Below are 19,552 nucleotides of genomic sequence, written 5' to 3'. Positions count from 1 at the left end.
AACTCCTTCACTATAACTATGGGGTAGAAGTGAATGGGCATTTTCCAGTCGACATATACAGTTGAGCTCAAAATTATTAATACCCTAGGCAAATGATTAAAGAAGGTTGTAAACATAAATATGTATCATTAAGCCTTTAGATAATTTATGTAAAAACATAAAAAATCTAACCTTTCATTAGAGAACAGGAATTTTAAAACGGGGAGGGGAATCGCATCATGGAATAAAATTTTTTTAGTAATACATATTGCTCATAATTAAAAATTAAACAGGAGATCAGAGACTCTGTGGTTTAAACTCAATAGGCATTATAGGTGAAGACTCAGAGCTGTTATCTTGGCAAAAAGAAGGTTGGAAAATGTACTAAGCAATGTGTATTCGAAAAAAGCTTTTCGAAGAAACTAGAGAAATAACTAAATTCTGACTTATTTTTGCATACTAGTTTCCTTAACTGAGAAATCAAAATAAATTAAATTGCATATCCTCTGTCTCTTTGGCGTCACTTCAAAGCATTGTCAATTAATGATGACTGTACACATTGCACATTGAATATTTTAAAAAGTAAAGTTAAATACATACTTTAATAGGAACTAAATATAATACAAACTAAATACAAACACATAGAAAGTGTTAATAATAAGAATAAAACGTTAAAATAATTCAAGATTGGTCAAATGTGATGTTGTAGGCTATATAATAATATAATAACTTTATTAAATATTGAATGAGAAATATAAATAGGCTATACAGAAGGAATGTATAAAACACAAAATACAGAGGAATTCAAGTCCCCCATTTTCACTTCAGCATCATCTGAAAACAGACAAAAAAAGTACAAGAGGATATGGTCTTTAACACTGTAGCTGGAGTTAATAACTATTATGTGAAAAAGTGATTCATTGCAGTCTCAACAAAGTTAGTACAATTTTTATGTATTTAGTAAAAAACATTGTTTAAGATAAAAGGGTTTACCATTTTAAATGTCTGTTCATTATATTCATTATAAATCATTATATGTCCTCTACAACAGTTGTCGTTAACTCCAAAAATGTTTTGTGTTGCCCCTAAAAAAAACAGAATGACACAATCTCTGATAAAAAAAGCAATACTCTTGTATGTTAACACAGTAAAACAAACCTTCCTTAATCACCCTTAAATGAGTAATGGCAGTTAGGATAAAACTTGCTTATTAGTTGGCAAATTCTGAGGTCTTGGAAGGTCAGTTTGTTTTTCATCCCTTTAAAACAGCAGCATCAGGATTTAATCCTCCAAGGAATTGAAGGTAGTTTATCTGTAAAAAAAATAATTCATGAATAAATAAAAATACCATGAACAATGAAGATTATGTATTGCGGATTTACATCTGAAGAAAGCTGGGGATGAAAAGGTGAGAAACAAAAGCATACATTTACTGATATATCGGTGTATTAATTTATAGCCAGCACCATAAGAAATTTAAAGCAACATAAACAAACATTACTACGAACACATCCAGAAAGAATAGAGTACATTTAGATCATATCTAATAACAAGCAAGAAATAACACATAAATTATCTAGAAAATTATGTCTAGACTGTTTCTTTATTATATATAGAACAACTGATACTTGACTAAACTTTACTGTGACAAAGTTACACAACTCTTTCAACAATATTTTTTTTCTAAATTACTTAACTGTATTACATTTGTTTAATTGCATTGTATATTATTATACATTAAAATATGAATATGAATGAAATAAAATATAAATAGTTATATTATTAGCCACTAGCCAGACCGATCAACAAACACAGAGCAGTCTTTAACCTCGCCCAAGTGCATACGTCCGATAAAACCTTCTATATCAATTACATATTACTAATTAATTTTATTCTTACGTTTTGTTACCCAACGCCATTGTACCAGAACATCAAAATGATTGTAGTCTTATTGATATATAACATATTTCATCACTGACCCTGGAAGAAGGTTTGCAATTTCAGGCTGGAAAATCGCACACTACCAATTTTGAAAATATAAACCTTTCTTTTAACCCTATTTTTTAACTGTATTACTTTGACAGTGCATTGTTTGTTCAAAATCAAGAAAAAAAATCTAGAAAACAAACAACTTAACACACCTTCCCTGATACTCAAGAAGTTAACACCAAACATTAAAAAGTAAAAAAACTCCCTGCCACCAGAGGTCACTGACTATTTCACCCTGGACTGCGTGCAGCTAGAGTTCTTACACGTAAAAGTATGAGCATATTAGCCCGGTTCTGTCAACCTTACACTGGTTACCTATAAAGCATTGCATAATCTTTAAAATCTTGCTTATTGCCTTTAAAGCCCTACATGGTTTAGCTCCTCACTACTTCTATTGTATTAGAGTTATTCAAATGCATTACGCTCTCAGGCGTCCGGTCAGTTGGTAATACCTAGAATTTCAAAATCAAGTGCAGGTGGCAGATCCTTTTCCTATCTAGCACCTAAACTTTGGACAGTCTTCACCGCACTGTCCAGGAGGGAGACACACAGTCAGCTTAAATCTAGACTAATGGAGCGGTTTTAGCTGCATGTTAAAATAGTGATGAGCTTAGCTCACCAAGTAAAATTCTCCACCAGATCTGTCAAGATCAAATTAATGAACTGAGTTATTTAAACATCACTTAAAGTCAAGAAATTTGTTTAGCTCAAAGTAAAATACGTATAATAACCATTATTAAATATACATATTTTACAGTCTCTGATTAGTAATGTACAGTATAACTATATTGGTATTCATTCGTCCAGCGAATGCATCAATGATTAATACACTTTACGTTATCCCATGGCCATAAATTACGTAACTACGTTAAACAGAGACTGGAGCAAAGGTAGCATAAATCTAACACGGTTTAAGGGACTTTGCATCGTGAGCATTGATCACAGAAACCCATCACACATAATAATATGGTTGTTTATTAAACTATTCTAAATGATACACATAACGATCGCAAATACAAAGCAATACACAACATGAAACACAAATCATAGAAAGAGAAAACATATAGAGAGAGAGAAATGTGAGAAATATATTGGGAGAGCAGCATGGCCGCAACGTCTGAACACCAATAAAACGTTTTTAACAAAGAGGCACAAACGTAACGCAGCTATTCTATGAGTAGGATGGAATACTTGCGAGCTCTGTGCTGGATTTGTACCCGTAGCATTTGTAGAGATGGAAAGGTTGCAATTGGTTTCAAAGTGCGGTCTCGCAGGAAAAGTTCTGTCCTTGTGGCCCCGTGGTAGGCCGCAGTCCATTGTTCCTTCTTCCCCCCCCCCCCGGTGAAGAGGGTCTCCGAAGACACGCCCAGAACTGGTTTCTGGTCAAGGCAGGTCCAAAGTGAAAGAAGCAAAACAAGGTAGCGAGAAGAGAAACAAGTGATCTCTTATTTAAGTTGTGAGGATGTCACGCCCTATAGCTGTGACCGACCCAATCAAATGATGGCACCTTTGGAGGGAAAGTTACGATTCTTTGTCTTCCAGAGTTTGCTTTGCATGTGGAAGCTGATTGGTGTCCTCTCATAAAACTTATTAAGATCAAGGAACAGTCAGATGAGTTCCTCTGGACGAACTACAGATGCAAAGGAAGTCTTATCATATCCCCTTTTGCTTGCTTTGAAGCCCAGGAGTCGTAAATACCCCACAGACAAGCAAAAGGGTTTGCCCTTTGATGGTGGCAGCTAGAAACCAGACCAAAAGGGAATGGGCGGGGGGGTTTATGGCCGTTCTTTCAATGATCCAATACTCTTAATATAAATATTGAGAAGGTTTAGGCTGCACTAGTTAGATCAACCGGAACCAGTAACCCTTCCAATAACAACTGATGCATTTTTTGCATCAAAGAGTGCAGAACAGTACTCTACTCTCAGCCAGTCTTGTCTCATTGTTCTAAGGTTACCAGAGCAGGATAGAGCAGGACAAAGAACGTGCCGACTCTACAAAATCTCAGCGGCTATTAGATTATTAATGACAATCTTAAATATTTTTTTGCCTTGTTATGCAAGCACTGTCGAGCTTGTGCAGAGGCTGCAGCTTTTACCAGTGGGGAACTGGAATCCCCTGGGCATAATGTAGTTTCCGCCGGGTTCGTCCCATCAAGGCCGCTTAGAGGACCTCTTGGCGGCTTGCTGACGGGGTACAGATGCCCTCTTCCGCAGGGGTCTGTGCCTCAGGTGGGCCGTCCTCTGTGAGGTCCTGGAACCGGGCCTTCTGGTTGTCGCTCATCTGCGCAAGATTGAGCCACAGATGCCTCTCTTGGACCACCATAGTGGACATCGACCTACCCAGGGCACGTAGCCACGAGGTCAGTGGCAGTGTGCAACACGCCGTCCAGCTCCTTCAGGACCTTAGCCTGGAGGACTGCCATGGCATGGAGAGCGAAAGCGGCTCACCAGCGGCATTGTACGCCTTTGACCCGAGTGTCGAAGAGAGCTTACATGCCCTGGACGGAAGTCTAGGTCGGCCCCTCCAGGTGGCAGCTGTCTGTGGGCACAGGTGTCCCACAACTGCACGTTCCACCTGGGGGACGTCAACGTAGCCTTTAGATGCCCCACCATCCAGGGAAGTCACAGCTACAGAGCCCTCCAGCCTGGAACGCGCCGAGAAGGGGGCATTCCAAGACTTGGTGAGCTCTTAATGCACCTCGGGGAAGAATGGCACCGGGGTGGCGCGTGGCTTTAGACCAGAGATACATAAATTGTAACTATATGAATATTAACTACTGTCTACATACATTTACAATAATATAATGCTACATTTTCACATTTATGCGTGTTTGAAAATGATCTAAAGATGTGCAGGGGAGGAGAATTTATACGTATATGTCAGGTTTAGTCAATAAAACACTTCCGCACTGGAAACACCTGTGTATCCTCGTTCATGACTCGTTCTGAGCTCGATCGGTTTCCAGGTAATAGGATGGAGGACAAAGGAACAAGGAAACGAGGAGGCATATTGTTTTTTAATGTCAATTACAATATTCTCTCCCTTGCTTGCTTGAGCTTTAATCCTCCTAGTAAAATGGCCTGGTAAAGGCTAGCAGTAGCCTACTGTATAGTGTGTTAACAAAATGTTAAATGTGCTTTGGATAAAAGCGTGTCCATTTATGATAAATATGTACAAACAATAAAACAATAGAAAAAAAGAGAAAATAGTGAAACAAACATAACACACATTTCCCCTGTTATACAGCCGGCTTTGCTTGTCCTGAGCCTGTAACAAATTCTCCATAGATAGCTGCCCCAGTGTGTGGAGTTTTGTTCTCAGGTCCAGGACATATTGAATTTCTACGTCTTAAACCCCTCGGGGCTGGTGTCCAAAGATAAGCTCGAAAAGGGGGAAAACCCTGTTGAGGCTCCAACCATTTATCCCAATTTTTGGCATCCTCGTACACAAACTTACGAATCATGGTTTTTAACGTGCGATTAAACCGTTTGACCAGTCCGTCTGTTTGGGGTGGAAGACGCTGGTACGAATTGATTTAATGCCCAACAATTCATAGAGTTTGCTTATCGTACGTGACATGAACACCGTGCCTTGGTCTGTGGGATCTCCCGGGGAGCACCATGCAGGAGATTATGCGAAATAGTGCCTCCGCAACACTCTTAGCAGAGTACTGTATGTAGATGGACAGTACTTTAATGAAAACTATTTGCTTACAAGAGACAATTTCACAATTTTTCTGGGACTTTACATAGACGACTTCGAAATTGCCAATCCACTTGGTACATCAAAGCTGAAATACCTGCAAAATATAGGTCAACCCTCAACTCAATTCAGCTTGCTACTATGCAATACATCAGATGTTGGAGCAAAATGGCGTTTACCTGGAAAAACATGGCAAAACTGTGCAAGGTACTGCATTATTTGTTGCAGCTGATAATCTTGGTGCCCACTTTCAATGACACTTGCAACCAAACACCAGAAAGCAATCAGCATTTTTCAAATCATCAGTTAACATCTCAAAGGTAACCCCTTTTGCTGGCCTTTGCTGGAAAAATAGCTTAAAATTCCAGATGGGGAATTACAGAAATGCACCAGTTGGGTCAACTTGAAGTAACTGTCAATGCTGGTAAACGGGGAAGGGACACTACAATTGCCAATCCTCCCAACAAAGACATAAAGAAGCCAAGGAAGGGGAAATCAATTTCTTACCTGAAAATGCAGAAGGGATGGATGACCAAAATTTTGGAGGAGTACGTCAGGTCAAGTTTTATGCATTTATTCACTCTTATTTCTTATTGTACTTTTGGAAAAATGGCCATGGTCCGATTTTGTTCAATAGAGTGCTTTTTTTACTACTAAATATTTGGTGCCTTAAGAGTAGGTTAAAGTGAGAGTTCACCCAAAATCTCAAATTTGCTGTTTATTTACTCACCCATGTAGGTGGCATTTTTTCTTGTGCAGAACCAAAAAGAAGATTGTTTGGTAAATCCGCCGCCCTCTTTGCTTCATATAATGGGAACCTATGGACTCCACCTGTCTAAGAGTTCCTAAAGCACATCACAATGCAAATCGTTTCGATGCAGCATTATAGAAGTCATATAATATATCAAAATATTTATGATATGTTATTAACGCGTTACATTTGTCATGATCATGACGGAACCTCATGTTTAATGTGGAGAGAGGCAATTATTGTTGATTTAGCTTGCCATACGCTCTCTCTGGTCTCATCTTTGTTCCCGCACTCTCGTCTCCTGGTTATTGCTTGTCATTAATTTCATACCCAACACCTGTTCCCCTCTTGATTTGATCTCTTATTGAATGCCCTCATGTCTTCTATCTTGTGCTGGTTCATTGTGATTTGTTTGGTGAGTTCTTGAGCCTTGTCAGTCTAGTCTTGTGTAGTTATTTGTAGTTCTTGTTAAAAATAAATTTTAGTCTTGTTTGAGTGTAGTTATTCCTGTCTTGTTATTATATTCCCCTGTTTGTTTTCTTAGCCCCTCATGGGTTTTGTTGTTTTTATTATCAAAGTCTTGTTAACCTCTTTCCTGCTGTCGGCGCCTGGGTCCTCTGTCCTTGTCTCACCACCCCAGATCTTGACAACATTACAATATATGTGACGGTTTTGATCCTTTTGTAATAATGTGAATTAATGCATTTAATAAACATGACTACATAAAGTTACTGACATAGTTTGTTTATTTAATTAAAGTTTCGTTAAATGTTCGCCGGTTCCCGGCTCTTTCCTTTTCTCGTCCCTGTTGCTCCTGGTGCTCTCGCCTCCGTTCTCTCGTCTCGTCGGTGCATACCCCCAGGTGCTGCCGACGCCGAGACTGTACCTATTCCCCCCGGGGTTGGTGCCCCCCGGCCTGTAAGGGGCGATGGGGGTATGTGGAGAGGAAGGCGGGGCTGGTGGCGTGAGTGATAGTTGGAATCAGCTGTGCGCGCACCGGTCCCGCATATCTCACGGAGCAGATTGGGAGCTTAAGAGGACAAGCGGCAGGACTGTTGACGAAAGAGGACCGGGTCCGGACATGTGTTAAGTTTGTGTTTGTTTTATGGCCGGCAGTCTACCGTGAGGTGGCTGCCGGTCTTTTACTTCCGTGTTTATTGTTTGTTTATTTTATTAAAGTTTCATTAGAAACCTTCCTTCCCTTCTATGGATTTTCTTTACATACAGTCAGCTAGAAAGATAAATGAATTTGGCGGTGTGTCTTGGCCCATTGAAGACAGCCAATGACCTCCGCCATCTGTGTTACGGTTCAATGTAACTTAGAGATTTTAATATTATTACTACAGTCTATTTTGATGAAGGCAAGTCTAACCAGATCTTAAATCAGCAAGACACAGCAATTTCATCCGGCCCGCGAGGAGGTTTGTAAATGTATAGCGCTAACAATGAATTAGCAGTGGCGTTTACAGAACTACTACACTCTTTTGGAGTACACAATACATCAAAGCACCAGCAGCGCCAAGGGGGGTCTCTAGGGGGATCTCACCCCGTTATTTTGGATTGTAAATATGTTATCTATCATAGGTGTGGCCAGCGCCGCCGCTCCCAACCCCCCACGCATCATGCGCTGTGCGTAGGGCACCAAGTGCTGAGGGGTCACCAAAAATAGCCTAATGAAAAAAATTATAATAATCTAATACTATTTCATTAGGCTATAGAAAAACTATTAGGCAGGCACATTTCAGCCATGTATATGTAAAAAAAACGCCCGAACAATTTGCTGTGTTGTTTTATTTGTACAAGCATTAATATAAAGTTATTAGCCGTGTCCACTCTATTTTTTGTTGGTTTTCATGAGACCCCCCTTGAAATGACCAGGACCCCCATTGGCTCCCAATCATAATTGTCTGGAGCCGACACTGCATCAAAGGACCCACTCATCGATTTAATCATACCCTAGACTTGATTATATCTCACGGAGCCGATCTAACCTATATAGATATTATACCTCAAAATGACGATGTCACCGATCACTATCTTGTAACATGTACAATGCACACTGCCGGAATCAGCAGTTTAACTCATTACCGACAGGGTAGAACAATTACCTTGGCTACTAAAGATAGTTTTGCAAAGAGCTTGCCAGATCTGACTCCTTTAATAACCATCTAAAAAACTTCATAGGCTTACATCTGGAGCCTGGGGTGCATTTGGCGTCTCCTGACGAGGGTTTGGTTGGAGTTTTCCGTGTCTGCCGGCGCTCGCTGGAGCCAGTGTGTGGATGGATGGTTGCGGTTTTCCCTTCGTCGTTGACGCCGCTCCCTGGCTTTCGCTCTCCTCGGTTTTTGCGTGGGGGAGTGTGCAAGAACCGTCTACACTCCCTTCCTCGGGCAGAACAAGCAGCTTCTTCGGATCACGTACCGCGGGTTCGGTTGGCCTTGATCAACGCCAGATCAGTAGCTTATTCTAAATGATCTTGCAAACTGATAAGAGCATTGCGTTAACAACGCAAGGTTGTGGGTTCGATCCCAGGGGATTGCAGGTACCTAATGCTATGTAAGTCGCTTTGGATAAAAGCGTCTGCCAAATGCCTAAATGTAAATATAAAATAATTTAAAAACCTTTTAATTGCCTTCGATTTAACCTCTCAGGTTAATATACCCACTCATCAGTATGGCCATACACTTGATCTGGTATTAACTCAATGGGTTTTCTCTCAGTGATCTTGATGTATGTGAAAATTGCTTCTCTGATCATAAGACTGTTTTGTTTTCATTTTCATCTCAGTCAAATGTTGATAGTCAGGCATCTGCTGCTCGTCAGGCTCGGCTTATTGAGGAATTACTTCTCAGTTTTAATTCCATTTGTCTTGGTGTTATGGATTTGGTGGCACCTTTAAATATTTTTTTCATAAATTTGGGACCAGAGCGAAAGTGGAAATAGGATAAACTTCTTGTCTCACTTCAAATACTAGAAGAATCACTATCACAATACCAGAAAGCTGTTAAGTCAGTGTTTTGGCAAACAGGTGAGGCCATTTGGGCCCCCCTAAACATTGTCTGTGTATTTACATGAGCACTTCTTCCCGAGTGCCCTCTCAGCTGGTTCTGCAAAATGTTTGCATCTCTGCAAGAGAAAGAGTTTTGATAGTGAGACTGGAGAAAATCTGTCAGTGGCTCTGATGTTGCTTGCTTTGATGCAAGGTCAGCTCGTCGGTTAACCTCAAAAATTGTTTCAGATACAAAAGTGTGTGTAGCACAGTCAAACAACAATGACTGATGGGAGAAGAATAGCAGAGAGCATATCAGCAACCTGTGTGTGATTAAGAATGTTTTTACCATCAGCTTTTAAAAAGTTTCTGTGTTTCCACAGTGTGCCAAAATCATGAGTTACACCAAATGCATATCTACTGTCTGTGTGAATGTCTAAATTTTTACCATTTGCTAATTTGCATGCGCGTGTGAGTGCAATGAGCTCTGCTGTCTGAGCAGAGAAATGGTCCCTAAAATGATATAAATTGCTTCTTTGCTTTTGGACGTGAGATGTCTGTAATTGCAGAAACGCTTTGCGGACAGCTGTCTACCGTGGTCAGTGAACAAATAAATGAACAAATAGTTTTGCCAGTTGGACTATGGAGACATCTCCTTTGTGTTCTTTTCTCTTATCTTTTTAACTGGAAACAAAGGCGTGTGCACTGGTAAATTTGGGCATGGCACAACTATGCCTTTTTTTGAGATACTCGTTAAATATTGGCCTTATGCCATTGAGGGCTTCTGGTTTGAGGGGGTTTTACTGTTTGCATGGACGAAAATTACCCTTGGGCGTTATCACAACAGGCTCACACGTTATGTCAACATGCATCATTAAACTATTCGTGTGTGAAAACACTTTAAGTCCCCTTGTTGCTGACAGACAGGCATGATTCTCACGATGGGCGTGCAACAAATTTGAATATTGCACGTTATCCCTTTGAACCTATTCTATGGAATGCGCATATTTGTCAGCAAAAACACTCACATTTCCCCACACCTCTGCAATCAACTTCGTGAGGCAATACATTCTTAACATCGTACAACCAAATATTTCGGATTATAACCTGCAAATTGAATGATGATCTGTTACTCCAACAAATGCAAATAAAAGATCTAGACGTTATATTAGACAGCAACCTGTCATTTCGAAATCACATCTCATATGTCACAAAAACAGCTTTCCTCCACCTAAGAAATATTGGCAAATTACTAAAATATTCTGTGTTGCTGACGCAGAGAAGCTTATTCATGCATTTGTGACCTCAAGACTTCACTACTGTAATGCACTACTTAGTGGTTGTCCTGCAACATCAATAAACAAACTACAGTTAGTCCAGAATGCAGCTGCCAGAGTTCTAACCAGGTCCAGAAAATACGGTCACATAACCCAATGTTATCAACCCTTCCCTGGCTACCCATTAAGTTAAAAGTTATTTTTAATCACGTATAAAGGCAAGCCTTAAACGATTTAGCCCCACCTACATAACAGAGCCTCTATCACACTACAACCTATCACGCTCTCTAAGATCTCAAAACTCAGGACTTTTGATAACACCTAGAATAACTAAAGTTAGATTAGATATTTACTGCATTTTAAAAGTCATAAATGTATATATTCAATATTGAGCAGAATTAAGTTTAGCCTTTTGGTTCAGCCCTCCACTACAGTCCCATTTCTCATGTGGCCCCTTGGGATTAATTGCAAACCCCTGAATTAGAGGAATATTTGAAAAAACATCAAGAATAAAAATTATTTATACTGTAAATTATTATAATAACGTGTCTTATGACAAATGTGTTGCCTTTTTTTCAATATGAAAGTGTTTATAAAATAGGTAGATGGAATTGCATGTACATACACTACAGTAGTTATCAAATTTCAGTTTGTAATAAATAAATAAAAGATAAAAGTTTAAATAAATTACATTTTAATGTGCAAATAATATCCTTGTTACTATCCTTAACAAGGATTCAAATACTTATTGTAAGCCTCGAGGTAAAAAGATTGCCCATCTCTGGTTTAAGGCAATGGTTCCCTCAAACAGTTTGTGTTAACAAAATAGAAGTGAAGCTGGACGTGAACGGCATAAAAGTTAAAAATAATAAGGCTATTTGGTCACACCTAGTTGGTTGAAGGCTGGCAGCTCATTTCACCAGGAAGAAAAAGTGACCCAAGTTTTTAATTGTGTAACTATGAGGGCATAGGATTGTACTGTAGGCCAGATATTTCTTTTATTTTCAGTCTAGTATGTTTAACGTGTAAGAAATTAGAGGTCAAAAAACTTTTATCTCCTTTCTGAAACTGTTGCATAAAGGTCAGTGGTGGAAGGTACCTTGAGCCCAGAGTTAGATTTGCTAATATAGTCAGTAATAAACACAAGCTGGTATAGACAGCATAAGATACTGCAGGTGCAGAAATGGAGCCTGGATCAGTTGTCAGTGCTCTGCGGAGCCAGAGGGTTTTGTATGGAAAGGAAATTCAACCAGCATTTATCATTATTAAAGAAGGAAAGATTCATAGCATACTTCCTGATTCAGCAGCTTCAATGCACACAGCTGGAGAGGTGAGAGAAAACTGTGATAATGAGACTTCTCCTGCTCGAGACAACAGGCACTGCAGACTGTGGGGAGAATGCATAGTCAATATTCTTTTGATTAATACAACTAGACTATAAAAAAATGTAATGTTAAAACTTTTTATTGTCACAATTTACCTTATATGGCTTGATAACATGCCCGCCATTATTTATATTTAAAGACTGTATTGCCTTTTGGGACAATAACGTTGGAAATGTTCAACAGACAATTCACTTAGATATATGTTTATGGAAAACGACTAAAAGTGTGACAACTACAGTAGCTCGGATCTTCCCTCTATTTAAGCAAAATTCGGAATCTTCTTAATAAATTCTATCAAAAAGCTACAGTCAGGTGTTAATCTAGTCCTTATTACAAATTATTGTAAATATGATACTAACGATTTTTGAGCAGAGATAAAGTTGTTTTTTGGTTATACCTTGGGATATGCAATAATTTGAGTCATGTTATCCTTTCAGATTTATCCTTTACTGATTTTTTTTCAAATTATATTCCAAAAGTTATTCATGCACTTACAGAAATGTATCTGTATAACAGGTTCTGGATATGGGGAACAGTGTGGTTATGCCAGGTTTAGTGGACTGTCATGTTCATGTTAATGAGCCTGGTCGCACCAGCTGGGAAGGCTACTGGACCGCCACACAAGCAGCAGCTGCCGGGGGGGTGACCACTATTGTAGATATGCCTCTGTAAGAAAACTTAATATATGTTATAGCTGATATCTTGTCTGTGATATTAAGAAACTTTCTTTAATATGAAAACATTTAGGTTGGAATCATATAAAACTGACATATTTATTATATTCCACTGTACTAAGAAACAGCATTCCACCAACTACAACTGTTGAAAATTTTCAAGAAAAGCTTTATGCTGCTACTGGGAAATGTTTTGTAGACACAGCATTCTGGGGAGGGGTCATCCCTGGCAACCAGGTAATACAACAAACTGTAGACGGCTTCACTAGATATTACTTCGCATGCACACTTTTTGGGCCTAAACTTAACCTCTGGAAGTTGTCCGCAAAATATAGAGTCCTGCAGATTGTCTGATAACAAGGAAACAAAATAACAAGTAAACTACACAAGCTAGCAAGTTAAAACTAGATGAGGTAAAAGTTAGTGATTAAGCTTTATGCTGACTTAAAAGCCAGACTTGAAACTTTGAAGTAAATTTAAGTCAGAAGGTTTTAAGCTTTATGTTTTAAAAGATTAAACCTTATGGCCTGAATGGCCATCTTCCCTTTTATACACGTACGTACGGGGCGGGGACAGGTGTCCGGTCCCATTCGCCAAGTTCATTGGCCTTTTCAAAAGTATAATCAGAGATTATAGGTTCTCAAATCAAACCCCTTTCTGTCAGTCTTGACACTACTTCTCGTTCCCTCCATCAGGGAACCGAGGTTCCCTTTCTGTCGGTCCCTCGACGTTGTGTATAACCGACAGATGGGGTTTGATCTTGATCAACTCTGATGTACTTTTTAAAAGGCCAATGAAATTGGCAAATGTTGCCCATTCATTCACCTTTTATTCTTCGGAACCTGCAAAGCATCATCTTTGTGCTAAGCAATTTATCGCTCTGTTCTTAGCCACTGGATCAGCGGAACCGCCTCCTGTATACGATTCCCCTCAGGCGTTTTGGTGGAAGACATAGGTGTCTAAAAGAACAAGTAAAATAAAAGATTGACTCTTACGAGCTGTTGCGGTCACTGCTGGCTGTGTCCTCCGGGATGCAGCCACAACATCGCCTACTTCCCGCTCCGCGGCAGCTTCCGAGACATCTGCATCGATGGCTTTCGAGCCGGTTGCAGTGACGGTTGCTGGGCTGTCTGCAGTGGCAGCTTCCAAGCCGTCTGCAGCGGCGAGCAGTGGTGTTGATGTGGGGACTCTATGGACGTTAATCCACTGCCAAAGCCGCGGACCGTTCATAGCCCAATACACTCTCCAAACGTGGTCTCGGCTGGTGAGTGTTTTCGGTGCGTTCACGTCAGACGAGTGCCATTGCCTTGACTTTCCTTCATTGGCAGCTAGGGATATTTTGATTTACCTTAGGTCGAGCATGCAGTGTGCACCTGTGCCCGCAGATAGCCGCCACCCGGAGGAACCGATCAACCCTTCCAAAGCGTGTAGGTTTTGTGACACTCGTTTGCACTGCTGTGGTTTAAGCTGCCCCTGCTCGAGTAAAGACATGATTCAGCTGCGCGCCACCACTGACTTTGCGCTTCGGCCAAATAGGTGATGACATGTGCTGGGTTGGCTGATGTCCACTCCAGTGGTCCAAGAGAGACACCTATGGCTCAGACTAGCGCAGGTGCGTGACGCAGAAAAAGTATGCTTTCTTGATGCACCCCTCGCGCAGGGTGGACTGTTTGGTGACACCCCCGTGGTAGGAGCATTGAGGAGGCCATTGACAACCCAGGGGGGACTTCATCTGGCTGAGTCTTCACTGCATGACGCACTGTTGAGTGGAGAGTGTGTTGTTGACTGGAGTCGCGCCCAATGTCCTGGCCCCTAATGGGCCTCGGCGGCAGTGTTCTGCTTGGGTTGATGCATATGACCCCTTGGACAGACGTGTCTCAGGCTGGAGTCCCGCTGGGGATGGTCGAGGCGCATCGCGGTGAGTCAGTGAGCCTTCTCCAGGCGAGTCAGTGTGCTCTTTTGCCTCCTTACTTTCCCCACTGGGTGAAGTACAGGCATTCCATCCATCACTATGCATCCCTTCTGATTACGAGCTGGGCGGAGTGGTTCTTATACCAACGCTCGGTAGAGGCGAGTTTCCCCCTTGAGGTGAACCCCTGTCACTTGAGCTGATACTCTACATGTAGTGACTCCCCCATTGGGTCGTCCCGTCTGACGTATTCCTCACTCTTGGTTCCCGCTGGAGAACCTGTGACCTCCCCACGCTACACTCCACCAATCCGTACACCCCTTTTGGGTTCATACACCATTCTCCCATGAGTTCTCCCCTCTCTGTCGATAGGATGGGGCCTCCATAGCACAGGCTCCTCTCTCGAGGTTACTGTGCTCCCCAGTGTCCCTCACAGTGTTATTTTACTTCAAATTAGTTTGTGCTCTTTTATTTCTATATTATATCAAATATATAATATATTTGCATATAGAACACATTAACACATTTAAAATGTTTAAATGTACAAATACTCTACAGAATATTAATAAGCTATAAATATTGCTTACCCATCTCCCTGTTTCTACTTCTAAGCTGGAGCTGAGGCCTATGGTTCAGGCTGGCGTGGCTGGGTTTAAGTGCTTCCTGATTCACAGTGGAGTAGAAGAATTTCCTCATGTAAGTGATGCTGATCTGCATGCAGCTATGAAGCAGCTCCAGGGCACAGACAGCGTTCTCCTGGTGAGCAATTACATGCTTTACCTGCAGTCATTTCAATAACTATCGCTACAAAAAGATGGGTAGTAAATCTGTGTCCAGGCACTGTATAAACAAAGGTATATAGGCTTTAATGCAAAATATGATCAAAGAAAGTGCTCTAAATATATTGTTCGGAATTACAGTATGTGAATGTAGTAGATTAAGTGTGTCAGTCGCTAATGGGAAATAATTGAATGATGCTGTTGCCTCAATAGTGTATGTATTATATCTACAAAAATTATTCTCATCTTAGTTTCATGCAGAGCGAGACGTCCAACATCTAGTCCCTGATAAAGGAGGTCTGATCATGTTCATTTAAAGCCAATTAAATGTCTTTCACACTACTTTAATCATTAACAATTATATCTATTCATCTATAAATCAGATCCATGTAAATACTCCACCTTTCTGAGGTCCAGACCTGACATTATGGAACTTGAGGCCATCCACACAGTCACTGAACTCTGCCTTCATTATCAGTATGTTACTAAAACTGTTGCTAAAATGACCTCACGGCCAAAATAATCGTGAAACAAGGAGTAATAGCCCCTTCTAATTTGTATATCTGGATTGTCATAAACATCATAGAACAAAATTATGAGTATTGATAAAATGCTCCAAATGACAGTATTCTAAGAACAACATCCTAAGACTTGATGACATCTGACATAACCAAATGGGGCATCTACTTATTTATAATAAGGCTTCTGTGGTGTTGTGGCCAATCATAAGATTCCAAAGGTTACGCCAACTGAAACACTGTTTTTAATTCTCCATTAGAGTACGATGCCACATTGTGCATCTGTCATCAGCACAACCTCTGGAGCTCATTAGGGCAGCTAGACAGGCAGGAGCTCCCCTAACTGTGGAGACCACACATCACTACCTCAACCTGTCTGCTGAGAACATCCCAGCAGGGGCCACTCATTTCAAGTGCTGCCCCCCAATACGGAATGCAAGCAACCAGGTATCAGCAAAAATGCCTTTTAGCCAACGAAACAATTTCAGCCAGATTGACAGCAAAATTTAGAATAGTTACGTATACCCTGTAAATAATTTTTTTAATGGTTCTGCCAGGAGCTCTTATGGTCTGCCTTAAAATCTGGTGACATAGACATGGTTGTGTCCGATCACTCACCCTGCACGCCTGACCTAAAGTGTTTGGACAGTGGGGATTTCACACAGGCATGGGGAGGCATCTCTTCTCTGCAATTTGGTAGGCTGTCTTTGGAATATCAATATATTTGTACTCTCATTGATTGTAAGAATGTATTTGTGTCTTATGGTGACCAAAGTCCTGTAGGAGATACACTGTGATCTACTAACTGTTTACCAATCGGAATAATGATTTACTCTAAAGAAACATGCTCCCCAGGGATCAAGTCAGAGTCCCGACTGTGATCTAACATATCGTAGCAATACAGTTGATGTGCATATTTGATTTCTGCATGAATTGGACTAGGTCATAACAAAAGATACACATGGTCATAGGGCTAACACTGTGATTGGTCAGCTTGAACCCCCTTCCCTTCAGTGCCACTATTTTCACACTGAAAGGAAATCAATGGCATGCCAAGCACAAACATTTATATTATTTGTTTAGTTTACGAAAATGTTTAAGGCCATTTCGAGTTCCTACAACAAACTACATTAATTAATTACATTAATCATCAGTGTTGGGCAGTAGCACTACATTTCTAAGTAGCGTGGTGATAGTGTCGCTGTTTTCTTAATCAAATATCTTTTCAGTAACGAAGCTCTTTTTTGATGTGGAGCGTCCACAAAAGCTACATTTTCCCAAGTATTTCTAAACCTCAAACGCAAATCAGACATACTGCTAAGGATCACTGATCCTGGATCGGCAAGTGACACCATACACGGATCCAATTTACCACAATGGGTGCCACCCCAAAAGTTTATTTGCTACAGATGGTGATTGACATCTGATTTTAGCATCCAAATGCACGATAAAAGGTATTCAAGATTTTCAAACTAACCACGACAGTCGCAATCTAAAAAACTAACGAATGTCCATTACAGCATTACATTTTAATTTGCTATATCAGTGAGGATTACAACCAATCACAGTATACATATTCTCGTATATACATATTCTCGTATATTCCGGTAATATTGCATGCCGTTCAGGAAATTAGAGTATTGGTTGAATATATGGAATATTGAATGAATATACTGATTGAAACTTGAACATATGGAATAAAACAATTGGATGAAAGTATTGAAATCTGCGGTCATCAAAGCGCTATCTTGTGTTTTTATTTGTGATTGTTCAGATCAGTACTCGTGTGATGACTCCCTCTGCTGGCTAGGCATTACAATTGCCCATACTGTGCAGCCTCTGCACATGTCCCGATCGTGATCTTCTTGTAGTATTTGGTGGTGTATTGCATACCAGCGACTTTCTAACCATTTTATGCCCAATACAAGTGACGCCACATTGTAAACAATCTGCTTGTCTATTTCCCTGTGATACCGTGCATAGGCCTACGTAATTTATGCGACAGTTGCTCAACACCCTCAAATCTATTTGACTGAGAGCTTTATTGAATACTGAGATAGCATTTGGAAAGTGAAAATTAGATGTAGTAAGCTACATTTTCCATATTGCTGTAACTTAGCTTCATTTCCCAGGGTGGTAGCTTTAGTGTAATGAAGCTTCATTTAATGTAGAGTAACATTTAGTTTAGCTCACTACATTTTTCCAAGTAGATTGCCCAACACTGTTAATCCTGATAATTAAGTTTAGTTATACTTGAAATGTCATGTGTTAGCGCTCAGGTAGTTTGCGCACAGCCAGGTGCTGATTGAGGAAATGGTGTGTGGTCCTGTTTTGCTTCCTGCCGGTCTGGACAACTTGTTAAACTATTCCCAAGTGTTATCAGTACATTTTGCAATCAAAGGTTCACCATTACAACAATTTCGAGTTATCCCACTGTTTTTCAACAGGTTTATCTTTGTTCTGGACATCAGCTGCAAAAAGAGGTTTTTCACTTTCTGACGCAGTAAGACTCCTGTGTAAAGAGCCAGCAAAGCTCTGTTCCCTTGACAACCAAAAAGGGAGTCTAATTCCGGGTCATGATGCAGATTTTGTAATTTGGGATCCAGAAAAAGAGTTTACAGTAAGATGGATTTTATCCACCTAATACATCAACAGTTTTTTACACGCTATACATGCAAGTAAACATGTTTCACTTAATATCCCAGGTTAAAGAAGAACAAATTTATCACAAAAACCAAGTAAGTCAAACAAAACAAAAGTTATTTGGCTTAGTATGTACTCATTGGTGTTAGTGTTGGTGAGTAAAAATAAAAGTGATTTTTTACGTTTCCATTTTTCTAGCTGACTCCATACATTGGTCTTACTCTTCATGGGGAGGTGAAGAGCACTATAGTGCGGGGGAGGGTGGTTTACAGTCATGGCTCTTTTAGTTCCCAGCCTTTGGGGAAGCATCTGCTTATCCAACACAAGTCGCACGCCTTTCTGTGAGCAAATAAAGCATATTACTACTAATATCAGTTTAGTACTGATATGCCTGTAATGTGCAATTTTAGCATTATATCCCTTATCAATAAATTAATTAAGCAATTCATGTGCAAAAACTTATCTGATAATTGTAGCAATAAAACATGTTTTCATTGTTAATGAAGAGCCAATGGCCAGTATTTCTTTGATTGCATTTATAAAAATGTGTGAAAAGGTTTAGGGCCATTTATATTGTCTTTATTACATTCCAGATCTGCTAAGCATTATGTAATGCAATAATAAATAATAATAATATAAAACAATAATTAATAATGTTAACATACAGTACAGTGTATTGGATGACAATTATACATCTCTAATCATATGTACTCTCAGAAAGTATCAATAAAACTTGGTTATATCACTATTGCTTAATGTTAATAAAATGTATATGTGATATTAAATGTCTATTAATTAATAAATGTAAGAGGTATTAAAGTCCCCCTGTTGTGAAAATCAAGTTTTTAATGTTTATATGTCCATGTAACCCTGTGCAAATTCATCATTAAGAAACGGTCAGTTCTGGTCCGTGAGTTTTAGGCCCCTGTTTACACTGCAGTTCTTGATGCCCAA

General features: G+C 39.9%; 1 protein-coding gene across 2 annotated transcripts; it reads left to right on the top strand.

The window, feature by feature from the left end:
• Positions 1-11,798: 11,798 nt before the first annotated feature.
• On the top strand, positions 11,799-19,421 carry LOC306896125 (allantoinase, mitochondrial). 2 transcript variants are annotated; one of them, XM_079459820.1, is made up of 11 exons: positions 11,799-12,020; positions 12,592-12,743; positions 12,872-12,986; positions 15,271-15,417; positions 15,689-15,734; positions 15,821-15,914; positions 16,216-16,402; positions 16,513-16,651; positions 18,403-18,575; positions 18,661-18,693; positions 18,797-19,421. In XM_079459820.1, the coding sequence occupies exons 1-11, from the start codon at positions 11,874-11,876 to the stop codon at positions 18,941-18,943; spliced, it is 1,380 nt and encodes a 459-aa protein (XP_079315946.1). In that variant the 5' UTR covers positions 11,799-11,873; the 3' UTR covers positions 18,944-19,421. The 2 variants fall into 2 exon arrangements, with proteins under 2 accessions (XP_079315946.1, XP_079315947.1); XM_079459821.1 differs by having other exon boundaries at positions 12,878-12,986; positions 18,797-19,415.
• The last annotated feature ends 131 nt before the right edge of the window (positions 19,422-19,552 follow it).

This window comes from Barbatula barbatula (genome assembly GCF_947034865.1).
Source record: "Barbatula barbatula genome assembly, chromosome: 7".
NCBI lineage: Eukaryota > Metazoa > Chordata > Actinopteri > Cypriniformes > Nemacheilidae > Barbatula > Barbatula barbatula.
This window is presented reverse-complemented; position numbering and strand designations above follow the sequence as displayed.